The sequence below is a fragment of the Astyanax mexicanus genome, chromosome 11 (genome assembly GCF_023375975.1).
Source record: "Astyanax mexicanus isolate ESR-SI-001 chromosome 11, AstMex3_surface, whole genome shotgun sequence".
Taxonomy (NCBI): Eukaryota; Metazoa; Chordata; class Actinopteri; order Characiformes; family Acestrorhamphidae; genus Astyanax; species Astyanax mexicanus.
In genome coordinates, this window is record NC_064418.1 from 22,163,698 (window position 1) to 22,179,632 (window position 15,935).

The following is a 15,935-nucleotide window of genomic DNA, read 5'->3' on the forward strand; positions in this document are numbered from 1 at the left end:
ATTATTTTTTATGGTAATTCTGTTCTTTTTGGGTGCATTAAAAAACCCGAAACCCCTTGCCATTATATCTGAGTATTCCAAATGCGTAAATGACAGTTGATAATAATGAAAGTAATGATAAGTAAGCAATAATAAAAGAAAATAAGGGTTATAATCACCCCTAATAACCCTAAACTGTCTCCTGATATTTTGATTCAGGCTTTCCAAATATTCTACCAAAAGCATGTTTAAATATGGGGCTTTTTCTAGCAATTTTATATTTAAATATGCACTAGGGTAGTACGGTTTGACAGGGAAGCAAAACTCGACAGAACACCGGATTAGATGCCTAGTTCGAATCCCAGTAATGGTTTTATTCTCTTAATGTTTTTTTTTTTCATAATGGCAATTAATGTTCTTATTTTTAAAATATCTATTAATGTAGCCTTCATTTTTCTACTTATTTCCTGTGATATTCTTTATTTAACAAATACTAATTGATAACATTTGTATAGGCCTAGAAACACACAAGTTGTAAATGTTGGGTAAATGATACATTTTCTTTATTCACACCCTGTCTGGCCCAGTTACCTCCAGAGGAGTAATTAGGTCATTCAAAACACCTTATTACATGTCTCTATAATTTTCACTTTTATTCTAAGACACTTTTTACTTATTGTTAAGTATAAAATATTATTAAAAGACACAATCTTTCCTACTGTATGGATAAATTTGTTTCACTGGGTACAAACAATGCAAATATACCCTCAAAGGGGTCCTTAGGGTACAGGTATTTAAGTTAAAGCCATTTTAGAGTTTCACCCCAGTGACCGTTTGGTACCCTTATTCAGAGAGTGCATATAGCACAATGGGTTTAAAAAATATATTATAAACTAATTCATAAATGTTCACAGCACAAATTATCTTTACTCAATAGATGCCTGCTTGAATAATTGACATACACCTGTCCAAGACTGTAAAATACATTTTAGCTAAAGAGCACCTCATTGCACTTTTTTCACTTTTTACATTGAATTCAGGTTTGCCAAATAAAGCTTAATGTTAAAGACATTAACATTAAAATATATAAAATGAGCAATTAACTTACATTTCCAAAATACATTTGAGTACTGAATTTGATTATTTTCCTGGACGCACATGGGTAAAAGTGAAGTGGCTCAACAAATGTTATAAACAAACATTAAAAAAAATAATTAGGTACACTTGACAACTTAAATCCTCGTGCAGCAATATTAATGTGATTTATCAGCTTTCTGAATCCTACCGTCCATCATCTGCACTAACCACCAGGAACTCCTAACGACAGGTCTAGAGCTGTAGTTGGAACGACACGGCTGAACCACGGTAGTTGCGAAGGTTCGCTGGAACTACGGTTCTGGGAAACACCTGAGTAGCTCAACTAAGGTTCGCACTATGTAAGTTACTAACGTGGTTACCTCCATAGTTCCAACTACGCTTTTGGGAAACACCTGCGTCGCAGCTGCATCGTCCAGACTATGTAAGTTGCTAACGTAGTTAGGGAAACGTACCCTTGGTTGTTAGGTGTTACTCTGGTTGTGTTGGTGAGCTCTATTTGTGTAGCTCTAGTTGTGAGGTGTAGCTGTGGGTGTAGTTCTAGTTTAAGATGACTGGGAATCTCTGATATACCTGCAGCTCATTTCCTTCATCAAACAGGTGAAGTATTTGAATAGTGGACCTCCTGTGTGTTGTCTGTCTGTTTCAGTCTGTATCTGAGAGAGCATGGGTAGAATGTGATGGTAGCCATTTGGTAGGTGATGTAATAGAAGTGCAGTTGGTGTTCTTGTCCAAGAAGCTGATGACGCTAAAAAAAACAGAAGCCATGATCTAGCTTACATGTTTCTTGTAGTTTATTTTTCCTCAAAGATGATTTGGTTTGATGTACTAGAAATAACCAATTAGAAATACATTTTAATGAGAATTCATTTTTAAATATGCTGTTTTCCACTCGGTTTCCAAAAATAGATAATTTAGATATCACAGATATGAGCCATTTAACAGAGCATATGATTTAAATAAATAACATTTAATATTGTTATTAATCCTTTACCTAAAAAGCAAATAGGCAGCTGCTGGCACTTCTGAACCTCACCCCACACCCCACCTATTTACATGGATGTACTCTGCTTTTTGCCAACATAGAGGCCTTCAGTTTGCTGTAAAACAGTATGTTTTATCTGTCCAGCTCACAATGTGTTTACATAACTGTTTCACCAATTAAAGAAAGAAAGTCCTATATTGACTAAAGGTTTTTGCTGGTAGTGTGGACCAAACTGGGGTTTGCTCTGATTGCAGTTAGCTTTAATATTCAGCTCCTGGCTCAGCTGATTAGTAAAAGGATGTGTTTTCTGTCATGGTCATGGACAGTAGGGTCATCTGCTGAAAGGGAGTCATTTGTTTGTTGTAGCTCTTATAAACTAAACTCATGTTTAATTCATCTTTGTTAAACACCAAATCTAAACACACACATAATCAGCTAGTGTCTATATAACGCATAAAAGATGTAATGTAACCAAAACTGGACATTCGTCCGATGTTCTTTGCTCTCTGGGACACCCTCCCCCCTCCCCCAGCTCCGCCCTTGTGTGCGTTGTTTCGCGGGTTGGCCTGTGGGGGAGAGCTCCGTCATGAAATAAGCAGCCCAGCCTCAGCGCGAGCTCTCCGGGATACAAAGGTGTGCGGATCAATCCGGGAATCTCACCTAGTCCACGGGAAAATAAATCCGGATTCTTATCAGTAACCGAATGATGAGCTGCTGCCTCGCGGATACGGCGAGCGCGTGAGATCAGTGGGTAATCGCGGAAGAATTCGTAGGGAGGATCGGTGAATCGGTGATAAGATGGCGAACGAGTCCCCGGCGAAGAGCCTGGTGGAAATAGACCTCGCCTCTTTGCGGGTGAGTCCGGCTCATCTACCCCGCCGCTCTGAGCCCGCGTACGGTGCCGGTGCGAAACCCATCCCGCAGCGGGCCTCGGGCCGGACCGGGGGTTCTGGCGGGTGAACGTGCTGGAGCGCGGCGGATCGGGGTCTCCAGTACCGCCTGAGCTCTTTGTTTGTGCAGAGCGGTCGCGGCGCAGAGCTCCGGGTTCGGGCCCGGGTTACGGTTCTGTCTCCGTTATTCCGTCGCGCTGAGATGAATAACGGTGTGTGTTTGTGTTTATTACAGGACCCCGCTGGGATATTTGAGCTGGTGGAGGTGGTGGGGAACGGAACCTACGGGCAGGTCTATAAGGTGGGTCTGCTGTGATTAACCGAACCCGGGCGGTGTGTTGGTGCGGATGCAGGATCAGACAGTCTTTGTTATGAGTGACTGTACTGGGAGGGGTGGGGTTTTAGTGTCTCTGCTGTAGTGTTAGTAGGGTTTGGAGTCTCTGGTCGGGTTCATTTAGCCGAACCGCTGCAGCTGGGTCAGTGCCAGCAGGACAGGGAGGCTGGGGAGGCTGCGGAGGCGCGTGCGCTGCTGCTGGGTGTGATCCGAATGCGCAGTCTCCGCTCTGTAGCTCTCGCGCTGCTGTGGTCCAGCAGGGGGGTCAGGATTTGCAGATCCCTGATTCATTCATTTCACACTCAGAACTGCCCAATAGCACTGTCCTTGTTTTTGGCCTTTGGTTTTCAGCTTTGGCTTTATCCAGCTAGATTGCTGTGGAAAACAACAGCAGGCCTCGGTGAGCGACACTGTGATGGGCACTGGTGTCCGGATGATATCAGCATCACAGACACAGCCTCACGCTTCAACAGTGTCTTTAGTAGCCGATGCTGATCTAAAAGAACCAGCAAGCCATAATGATGCGGCTGGATGTGGATCAGATTTAATGAAACATGCTAAACAAGTTTAAAATCTGGCATCCCCTGACAGCAAAGCTTTAGCCAATCGTTTCCTCTTCAGATTATATTTTATGGATCATCTGCTCGTATTTTAGACACTAACCCTGTCCACTGCCCACTTCCCAGTGCTACCTCCTTACCCTTGGTTGCCAGGTGTAGAACAAAATAGCAGGCGAGCCTCCTAAAAAGCTCCAAAAACAGATACAAAGTAAAACACTCACCAGTAAATTTTTCAAGGTGTTTGGTTGGATGGAAAGTCCAGAAAGCTGCAAATTCTATCCTGAACAGGCTAGCACTGAGCTTTTTCTTTTCTTTTGGCTTCTTCCTGGCAGAGTGGCCTTTCAGCCCATGTCCATACAGAACTAGTTTTACAGTGGCAAATAACACACTCTTACCACCTTTAGCCAGTATCTTCATAACGTATTTTCCTTTTGTTCTTGGGTTGATATGCATATTTTGGTCCAAAGAACCTCTCTGGGACACAGAACCCGTTTCCTTTTTTAAGCGGTATGATGGCTGGACATTGCCAACTATTTGTACTTGTTTGTACATATAATTGTTTGTACAGGTGAATGAGGCACCTTCGTGAAATTGCACCCAGGATGAACCAGACTTGTGCAAGTCCACAGTTATCTTCCTGATATCTTGGCTGATTTCTTTGATGTTACACAAACAAGCAGTATGTTTCAGTTGTGCCTTAAAATATGTCCACAGGTGTGTCTCCAATTAACTCAGATGATAGAAATAAACAGAAGCTTCCAAAGACATGACATCATATGGGCTGTCCCAAATTGTTTAAAGATGAAGGAATCTTAGTGTATGTAAACGTCTTTCTGGATTTTGACAAATGTAAATAATTTAATAATCATAATTGACCTAAAATGGAAAAGTTATTTTTTTTATTTCATGTCAGACAGTGAGAAAATACATGCTCTTTTGTATAGTGCATGTAAACTTCTAGTTTTAACTGTAAGTATAAATTGGCCTGAGTTTCCCCCTAGAGAGCAGTGAATACCAGCACAAAACTGCACTGTGGAGCTCATAGTGTAAACACAACCTAAACTGGTTAATGGTGTTTTTTTAAGCACAGCTGTGTTGCTTTGCTAATAGCTGCTCTCTGTATGGGCTAAAAATTGCACATGAGATGCATTAGTCTTACACTTTTTACATATAGAGAAGTTTAAGTCAGAAAAGCTAGATTGAGTTGAGTAAGGAATACCTTAAAAGTTAAAAGCAGTGCACTCATCTCTGTAATTCCCTCTAGAGGTTGAATGAAGAACTATAGTTTCCAGTGACTACGGTGACCTTACAATAATGCTGGGTATTAGGGCTGCAGCTATCGATTATTTGAGTAATCGAGTACTGTACTAAGAAATTTATTTGATTAATCAGATAAAGCATATTTGCTTGCCTTAAAAGCAATTAAAATACACGAGAAAACAAGAAAATTCACTTAATAATGAATGACCAATTGGTTTAATTTTTTAATTCACAAATTTCCAAATTGCGAATACAAATAGAATTAAATAAAACACAAAATAGACATAAATACCAAAAGTAATAATTTAACAATTAATAATTTAAGAAATTAAATTCAGGTTCAATTTAGTATTTCTTGTAAATATCTAAAATATAGGTCATTAATCAATAATAAAGGCATAAACATGGGTTTTATGTTGTGCATCTTAGCTTTTCAACAGCAGAGACGTTGCCAATTCTGCCAGTGTTGGATAAGCGCGCTGCATTCTTTTCCAACCAAGTCAGTGGATTCTCCTTCTTGGACAGCAGATGTTTTCGGCAATACATCAAGACCTGTGAAATAATTGTGATAACAAAAGTATTAAAAATGTTGTTTTTTTGTTTATTTACGTTTTACACTACTCGGGGGTACGTTTCCCAAAAGCGTAGTTGCTAACTACGTTAGCAACTTACATAGTCTGGACGATGCAGCTGCGACGCAGGTGTTTCCCAAAAGCGTAGTTGGAACTATGGAGGTAACCACGTTAGTAACTTACATAGTGCGAACCTTTGTTAGGCTACTCAGGTGTTTCCCAGAACCGTAGTTCCAGCGAACGTTCGCAACTACCGTGGTTCTGCTGCGTCTTTCCAACAACAGCTCTAGACATGTCGTTAGGAGCTTAGTTCCTGGTGGTTAGTGCAGACGATGGACGGTATGATTCAGAAAGCTGATAAATCACATTAATATTGCTGCACGAGGATTTAAGATGTCAAGTGTACCTAATTTTTTTAAATGTTTGTGTTAATTATATTAATTGAGCCACTTCACTTTTACCCATGTGCGCCCAAGGAAAATAATAAAATCTAGTACTCAAATGTATTGGGAAAATGTAAGTTAATTGCCCATTTTTAATGTACGTCTTTAACATTTAGCTTTATTTGGCAAACATGAATTCAGTGTAGAAAAAAAAGTGCACTGAAGTGCTCTTTAGCTAAAATGTATTTTACAGTCTTGGAAAGATGTATGTCAATTATTTAAGCAGGCGTCTCTTGAGTAAAGATAACTTGTGCTGTGCACTTTTATGAATTAGTTAATAATTATTTTTTTAAACCCACTGTGCTATATGCACTCTCTGAATAAGGCTATTAAACTGTCACTGGGGTAATACTCTAAAATGGCTTTAACGTAAACACCTGTACCCTAAGGACCTTTGAGGGTATATTTGCATTGTTTCTACCCAGTGAAACAAATGTATCCATACAAGAAAGTGTCTTTTAATAATATATTCATAACAAGAAAAAACTAAGTAAAAAGTATCTTAAAATAAATAGAGACATGCAATAAGCAGGTGTTTTGAATTACCTAATTATCCTCTGGAGGTAACAGGGCCAGACAGAGTGTGAATAAAGAAAATGTATCATTTAGCCAATACAACGTGTGTGTTTCTAGGCCTATACAAATGTTATCAATTAGTATTTGTTAAATAATATATTACAGGAAATAAGTAGAAATGTGTAGGCTACATTAATATAGATGTAAAAAAATAATAACATTAATTGCTATTATGAAAAAAACATTAAGAGAATAAAACCATTACTGGGATTCGAACTAGGCTTCCATCCGGTGTTCTGTCGAGTTTTGCTACCCTGTCAAACCGTACTACCCTAGTGCATATTTAAATTTTAAATATAAAATTGCTAGAAAAAGCCCCATATTTAAACATGCTTTTGGTAGAATATTTGGAAAGCCTGAATCAAAATATCAGGAGACAGTTTAGGGTTATTAGGGGTGATTATAACCCTTATTTTCTTTTATTATTGCTCACTTATTATTACTTTCATTATTATCAGCTGTCATTTACGCATTTGTAATACTCAGAAAAAATGGCAAGGGGTTTCTGGTTGTTTAATGCACCCAAAAAGAACAGAATTACCATAAAAAAACAATAAATAAATAAAAAATGTTTCCACGCATGGACACTGGTGTTAAGAAGCACATGTCGATGGGTTGCACAATTCGACAGAACACCGCCCGCTGCACCGTCTTAGGCGCTCTGCTGAACCACTGAGTATCACACATTTCTCAGGTCTCATTCAGAATGGTGATTATTTTATTAAAAAATATATTGCAATAGCAAACATGTGTATGTTTTTTTAAGTAACACTGTCTGTTACAATTAATAATTAATATATAGCAAATGTTTTAATAGTTGTATTAATAGTATTGTTGTCCGTTATGTTCTGGTGATAATTACAATATAAATAGCCTGAATGATACATTAGTAACATATTTTTGACATAATATTTTAAAGATTGTGAGTTTTGCACGTTTTCTGCTGGGAAAGTCTGGCCGAACACTTCTGGAAACACCTTAGTTAAGACCACAGTGGTTCAAACTAGGGCTGCCACGATTAGTCGACTAGTCACGATTATGTCGACTATTAAAATAGTCGACGACTAATTTAATAGTCGATTAGTCGTTTTTTTTTTTTCTTTGTTTTTCTCTCCAAACTGCTGCGACTGCCTTTCTGTCCTGGACGCACATGCGCAGTAGTGGAAACCGGGGTAGGTAGTGGACGACATCTCAGGACATTATACAGACAGGCTCTGGTTTCATGGCTACCCCGCTACAGAACTCAAAAGTGTGGGATCACCAAGAAAATAAAAGTGAAACGCGTGCAATGCAATATCTGCAATGAAGAACTTGCCTTCCTCGGCAGCACAACCGCGATGCACGAGCACCTGAAAAGGAGGCATGTTGTGGCTGATTAAATGACGAAGAAGCTAAATTGCTATTTAGCTGCTAAAATTAGCGTAAACAGAGCGTTAACTTAGTACTTAACTTACTCATCTTGATAGCTTTAAAACAGAGGTCACTAATAGGCGGACCGCGATCCGGATCCGGACCCAGACGTTGTCACAAATGCCGTCCCAAACCGATAAACTACAGAGAAGGATTTCATTCTGACAGTGGCTTCTGTTTTCAGTGCTTTTCGGTGCAGTAAACTCACAGATCAGTCATGTGTGGTGTAAAATCACCAAACGCTCTCCTCTGCCAATCAGATCTGTGCAGACCGCTGCCCTGGCTAGTGAATTGGGACGCGGACAGGGAAAAACGCCTTTATAAAGAGATAGGGAGCCCAAGAACTGGCAGAAAAACAAGATCGGGCAGAAACTAAAGACACACTGAGTGCGACAGAGAGACGGTAATGTACACAATATCTGGACAGAGAGGCATTTTTATTAATATACTTTTTTTTCATAATAGTTCAAACAACCTCACGGTTGAGATGTTTCATAAATGCCAGTGCCTTATCCTTATTTTACACAGTTGTTTACACTTTATGCTAAACAGTAAAATAATTGTCTGTTACAACAAGCTGCATATTTCATTAAAGGTTTAATGAACTATGATTTTAATTGTTTTTATTTTTAGTTAGCATATAGCTGAAATCTAATGTTGGTTGTATAATAGCAGCTGCATTCTATTGTGATAAACTGTGTTTTATATTCAATTAACGTATGATCCGATTAGTCGACTAATCATAAAAAATAATCGGTGATTAGTCGACTATAAAAATAATCGTTTGTGGCAGCCCTAGTTCAAACCAACATAGTTCAGACTTCTGTGGTACCAACAAAGTACGATGGTTTCGGGAAACGGTCGTACTTCAGATGTTAGTTAGTTTAACGAAGCATCGTACCACGTTAGTTCAATGCTAGGCTCCGTCGTTGTACGGGAAACGCACCCCAGGTCTAGGGCTGGGCGATATGGGAAAAAAATCACGATATAGGTATGTATCACGATTAAAGTTTTCTTTTTACTCATAAGTGACAGAATAAGGGAGTTATGACCAAAATCACTAGCAGGCTCAGAGCCTTGTGGACAGACACTAGGATGTCCACATCTTGCCAGGTGGGCACAAGGTGCTCAGACAGCTTTTAAATCAATATTAAAAAGTCATTATACATCCACACAGGTCCGGAACCCCCACATATTAGGCTCTTAAAACAAGAACAAGGGGACAAATATATAAACAAAAAAATAAATTCAGACCCTTTACATTAATTGTTTGTTTAATTTAAATTGCAATAGCACTTGGATTTTTAATTAAATGATAATTAATCAAAGAATTATTCCCTTTCTGAATGCAGGCAACTACATAAAGCAAAATACAAGAGTATATCAGTGTTCATTTTGACAGGTGATTTTGATACAGTTTTAGTCTTAGTCTTTTGATTAAAGTGAATAATAGTTTTAGTTACATTTTAGTCTAATAAATGTTGGTCATATAAAAAGTATTAAATATGTTTTACTGTTTTTTTATTTTATATTTGTTGTTATTTTGAGATTATTTACTGCTAATGTTTATTAAAATAGTAGCCTTTAAGTTTTGTTGCATTTAATTCATTATGCTAACATTTAAATATTTTAAAGCTAGTGACCTGTAATGGAGGTAGGATGAATAAAGTCAAGTTTCTGAAATGATCCACTTCTACTGCAGTACAGATTTATACTAACATTACTGGCTTTCAGGACACTAGACTTACATTACTTAACAAGTGTATTTAAAACTCCTCCAGTTCAGTAACGGCAATGTTTAGCTCAGTTTAAATACAGCTACACAGATTATATAATCTTTTGTATTTAGTAAAATATCCAGCACAACAGACTCTCTGTCTGTTAAAAAGTAGTCATTGTATAAACAGAGAAGAAAACTGTCCACATGGGTTTCTGACAGAAACAGTGAGAGTTAGGAAAAAAGAGTGTTTATATACTAACCCATCACTCGTGCTGAAATTAACGTTAATTTACACGGAAAGTGGATTAACGTGGCTAACATGCGGTACCCATTAGTTTATTAGAATGTAAAAAGCAGTGAAGGCACCTTAGCTAATGATGACACATTGCACAGATCCCTTTTACACCTAAACATCGCTAACTCTGAATCGGAGACGTATCAGAGCAGAGCAGCGTTACCTGCCTTCAGAAATCTGAACAAGTGTACCTCTCTAAATATATTGGTGTGGAGACTCCATGCCACATATTTAGGAGTTGAGTGTTCCAGGGTAGCTCAGCTGATCCTATAAATGATGTTTATCCAGTAAATGGGAGAGAAAGAGACGCTTTGTGGATCAGCTGTGTGAGGGCTCGGGGGTGGGGTGATGGGGGGAGGGGAGGTGTTGAACTGATTGTGTGAACTGTTCACAGCGCTAATTAAAACTGGAAATAGAAAATAACGTTTGTTGAATCCTGTCGTCCAGCTTATCCTATTTATCGCGATATGTATTTTCTTCGATAACTATCGATATCGTTTTATCGCCCAGCACTACTCAGGTCTAATTAATTGACATCACTAAGACTAAACAACAATACAGTAAGTTCATGGCCGTGTATTCTGGCCAAAGTAACTTTAGCTCAGCTATCTTGTATTTGTTTACCTTCTGAACTCCACAGCGCTGTGTTTACTGATTACATAAAGTCCAAAACTTGTCTCCACACATATTCAACAGTATCTTAATATATACCTAACCTAATAATAAGCACTCTACAGCACTGTTATGTTATTAAGGTACATTTAATGTCAATCTTATTAATTTGTTATAAGTTAAATTTACCTGCTCTCCGCTCCACTGCTCCAAAAACCTCTGCCTTCTCCACCTGCTTCCTGTGGGTGGGTGACGCAACGCAAAATTCCTGCTCTGCGTTTTAAAATTAATAAAACGATTCCTCGTGGCACAGAACATTTAATCGATCAATTTTTTTAATCGAGTAACTCTAATTACTTGTAGGCGTTTCACCCCTACTGGGTATTACCATTTTAAATTCAATTTCAATTAACAAGGTCCAGATTTGATTTGATTTTTAATTCAATTTTAATGTTTATTAATTGAGGGATATTTCATTTAAAATTTACAAGACAATATCCTGTGGGGGCATTTTTGCATATCTTCTTAATTTCACCTTGTAGCCATTTGCTTAAATTGTTATACCCATTTGTTTAAAGTATTCAGAACACCATGTCGCCTTAAAGCTGATAACAAAAAGTTATGTCTGTCGACTGGCTTAAAGGTCGATTTTAGGTTTATATGAATTGGACCATTAAAATAAAGAGCAATTTTAATTGAAAAATTACAGTAGGCATAGTTCGTCCAATAGCCTCCCACACATTTTCAGTCAGGGGATAGGTTTGGAGGTGCAGCTGGCTATGGCATAGTATCTGTGTCTTCCAGGTAAGGTCTTGAGACAACAGCTGTACCTGGATGAGCAATGACCTGCTCGAATAGAGCACTGTAGTGCATTTTCTTTTTGAAATGAACTAATCTAGTTTAGGAGACACTTTGCGGGACAACTTTAGTCTATGTCATTAGTTTGCTGTGTATTGGCAAGAATTTAGCAATACGATACATTTCACAATACAAGGTTCAATATATCACAATATATTATGATACTGTAAGCAAGGTGATATATTGTGATTGTTTAGGGCGTTTTCACACCAGCACTATTTGGTCCGGTTAAAACGAACTCTGGTCCGTTTGTAACTTTAGTGCGGTTCGATTGAGCAGGTGTGAAAACAGTAATCGCACTCGGGTGCGGATCAAAAGAACCAGACAGAGACCAGCTAGAGGAGGTGGTCTCGGTCCGGTACCAAACAAACTTTTGAGCGGTTCGCTTGTGTGGTGAGAACGTGATCCGGTCTCGATCGGATCCAGCTATTAAATATAAGCCATTTATTTGAGCTAAACTGCTGATAAAGCAAGCACAGTTTTAACTGATATTTTAGCCAAATAACGCTAATTACCACAGCTAAGAACAAACGCTGTGTCCATGCACGCGGCGTCTGCGCTGCATTCACTGCTCACAGCCACGTGACTCTGTTTATTTATTTATTTTTTTCATAATTTTATTTATAGGTTTTCTTTGGAATACAGCATTAAAAGAAACAACCCTTTTCCATCCCAACCCTCCCCTCCTCCCACCCCCAAAGCAATGCAAAGAAAACAGCATAAAGGTGTATATAAAACATTCAAAACATAAATATATAAAATATGTATCACATGTAACTGTGAATAGCACTCACATAGTCATATGCATTTATCCATATATAATTATAAACACAAAAATAATAATAATAATAAAAAATAATGAAATAAATAAAAAAATAAAAATCTTGGAGAAATGTGACCTACACACATGATAAGTTTTATCTGCCTTGCATTGTACTTGACCAGGGACCATACCATCTTGCTACTAACCTAGGCTAGATAAGCATCACTACAACTTGCTTGCACTACATATAAATAAGAAAAAAAATTGCAGCAGGGTGTATCAGACTGAGGACATATTATCAACAAATTCTATAAAAGGAGTCCATGTTTTAGTAAACTTAGCACGGCTGCCACTACGATTATATCTCATCTTCTCCAGTGGAATCATTGACAGTACTTCTCTGACCCATTGTTTGAAAGGAGGTTTCACTGATTTCCATCCCTGGAGAATCAGCCTCCGGGCCATCAATGTGGCGAAGGCTACAGCATTCGACTGAAGGGCAGTAAATTGTTCTTCGAATGGAAACACGCCAAAAACCGCAATTGTGGGATTAGGATCCACTGTCCCCCCACAGATATAAGAGATTGCTTCAAAGATCTTCTCCCAAAAATCTACTAATAGGTTGCATGACCAGAACATATGACCTAATGTGGCTGGACTATAATGGCATCTTGGACAGGGGAAGATTATGGCTAGTTTTGCATTTGAATAGTGTAGCCTATAAATAATTTTAAACTGGGTGAGTCCATGCCTGATGCAAAGGGAGGTGGTATGTATACGATTTAAGCTATGTTGCCAGGTCTCTTCATGAATTGCAATTTCTAAGTCCTCCTCCCATGCTTGTTTCTTAGCCTCACTAGTAGGGGGGCTGATTCCCTGGATTGATTGGTAGATTTTTGATATCACTCCTTTTCCATGTGGATCCAATTCCAAAATGTAGTCTATTGCATTTTTAGGTGGTATAAAAGGGAATGGGAGGTGTTTTTTGCAAAACTTCGCACCTGAAGATATCTGAAAAAGTGGTTCTTAGGAATATTGTGGTTTTTCTGCAGTGCATCAAAGGAGGCAAATGTACCTTCCATATATAAGTCACTAAAGAATATAAGTCCATTTCTGTGCCATAATTTAAAACCATTGTCTGTCTGAGATGCGGGGAACAAGTGATTGTCTATTAACGGAAAGGAAACAATTGCTTGGTTAAAATGAAAGTGCTTTCTAAATTGGAACCATATTTTGAGAGAATTCTTAATAGTCATGCTCAAACTTTGTAAGCTTAGGCCAACAGGCAAGGCACAACTTAAGAGAGAGATAGGGGAAAGCAGTGAGTTGGATGCAAGTTCTATGGTAGCCCAAAGCTGGGCCTTGATTATATTCACGTACGGTCAGCCAGTAATTCAGCTTAGAGAGATTGGCAGCCCAGTAATAGATGCCCCTTGCATCTGGGCATCTCCAGGAATTTCATTTTAATGCGTGGGTGAGAATTGCTCCAGATAAACGTAGTGATGTAGCTGTTCAAGGTGTTGAACCAGGACTTAGTTAACAGTATCAGAATCATATGAAATAAATACAAAAATCGCGGCAGTACAGTCATTTTAACTATATTTACTCGGCCTGCCAAGGTAATGGGAAGCTTATTGCTTGTAAGATTTCTTCTTCTGTTATGGGTGCATCCAGTATATTTTGGTCTTCTACATTAATCTTGGGAACTTCTAAACTGTCAAGGAAAGATTGAATGTCTGTTGCATTTGAGGATTGTGACATATAAAGATTAGCATAAAATGACCTGAAAGTGTCGTTAATAATTTGGGGATGTGTGGAGGTGTTATTGGGTGTAATACGAATTTCGGGAATTGCACTGCAAGCTGCTGTTTGTTTAAGTTGATGGCATAGTACTTTTCCTGCTCTTTCACTGTGTTCATAATACTTCTGTTTTGTTTTTAATAGTGTACGTTCTGTCTGTCTAATTGAAAGAGTATTTAATTCAGTTTGCAACAATAGACGTTCTTTAAATAGTTCGGGTATAGAATTATCAGCTAATCTTCTATCAATATCTGCTATTTGTTTAATTAATTCTGTGCAACGCTTGTGCGTTCTTTTTTCTTGTGATAAGCGTATGAAATGATCTGTCCCCGTAGATAGGCTTTAAGTGATTCCCATATAGTTGTGTATGATATTCCTGGGGTACTATTGGTCTCCAAAAAGAAATCAATTTGGCCAGCTATGAATTTTTTTAATGAACTATATGATAATAATAAAGGATCAAGTTGCCAGAATCGTTGAAAGCTGGGGCTACCTGGAAACGCCACATCCATCTGAACTGGAGAATGGTCAGAAATCACTATACTGTGATATTGACAGTTAGATACCCAAGATATAACCCTATGATCAATCAAATAATAGTCGATTCTTGAATATGAAAGATGGACCAGTGAAAAAAAGAAAACTGCTTAGTGGTGGGATTGGCGTGTCTCCAAGGATCAAACAATTTATAGGATTCCATGAAGGATAGTATTGTAGCACCTGATTTAGAAGCAGATCTGTTTTGTCCAGATCTGTCCAATCCTGGCTGTAGTACGCAATTGAAATCTTCCCCTAGTATTAGCAAGTGTTGCTTTAGGTCAGGTAATTTCTCTAGGAAGCAAGAGAAAAACTCAGGGTTATCCCAATTTGGGCCATAGATGTTCGCGAACACCACGAGGATGCCAAATAATTTGCCTGATACAATAACGAATCTACCATTATTATCTGAAATAACACTGGTGGATACAAATGGGACTCCCTTCTTAATTAATATTGCAGCACCCCTAGACCTGGCTCCCTATCTGTTCAATCCAACCTTTCCTTAGCTTTACATGTTCGCCAGTCCGGAGATGAGTCTCCTGGAGGTATAGAATGTCTGGACTCATTGACTTAAGATGTGTGAAAACCCTGCTGCGCTTTATAGGATGCTGAATCCCCTTAATATTCCAACTGATGAATCTTATTGAACCTAGGATATCAGCCATAATCATAAGATACTGCAAAGGAATATGGATGGATAGTCAAACTGGGTAATACAAAACAAGGCATTAGGCACATTCCAAAATGGCATGCAGACAAAATAGATTCAACAGCAATCAGAAAATAACAACAAAAGCTTAAGTATGGTTGCTTTGGGTCCCTCGGCTGACCTGTACTAAACTCCCAGGTCGCCCTAGCCTCACCTAACTTGAGGCTAAACCCACACATAAGTATCTAGGTGGGCTACGCTTGAGACATTCGCTAAGGCCATCAGAACATATATAATAAACAAGTACAGCACATAACCATTAAAACTATTGTGAAACAAAGAGAGCGCTTTGTGTCAGTCCGCCGCACACATGCACATGAGACTATTATATATCCTATTACAACCAAACATTTCCGCATATTCGCGTCTGAAGGAAGGAGCACCTAATCAAATGGTTGGGTGGTAGCAATAGAACCAGAGAGAAGCATGACGATCACATTAGCAACACAAATAACAGCAATAAGATCCGTGTTGAGCACAGCTGTATGCGCCAACACAACTTTAACGAGAACAGTACTTATGCATACGGTGTCC

At 38.5% G+C, this 15,935-nt stretch overlaps 1 protein-coding gene across 8 annotated transcripts in view; it reads left to right on the forward strand.

Moving 5' to 3' along the window:
- Positions 1-2,620: 2,620 nt before the first annotated feature.
- The window catches only part of map4k4 (mitogen-activated protein kinase kinase kinase kinase 4), a 211,352-nt gene continuing 198,037 nt past the window's right edge, over positions 2,621-15,935 (forward strand). For all 8 annotated transcript variants that reach the window (XM_049485385.1, XM_049485378.1, XM_049485380.1 and 5 more), the window contains exons 1-2: positions 2,621-2,914; positions 3,185-3,250. In XM_049485385.1, coding sequence (XP_049341342.1) covers positions 2,858-2,914; positions 3,185-3,250 — 123 coding nt within the window. In that variant the 5' untranslated portion in view covers positions 2,621-2,857. The remainder of the gene's footprint in view (positions 2,915-3,184; positions 3,251-15,935) is intronic.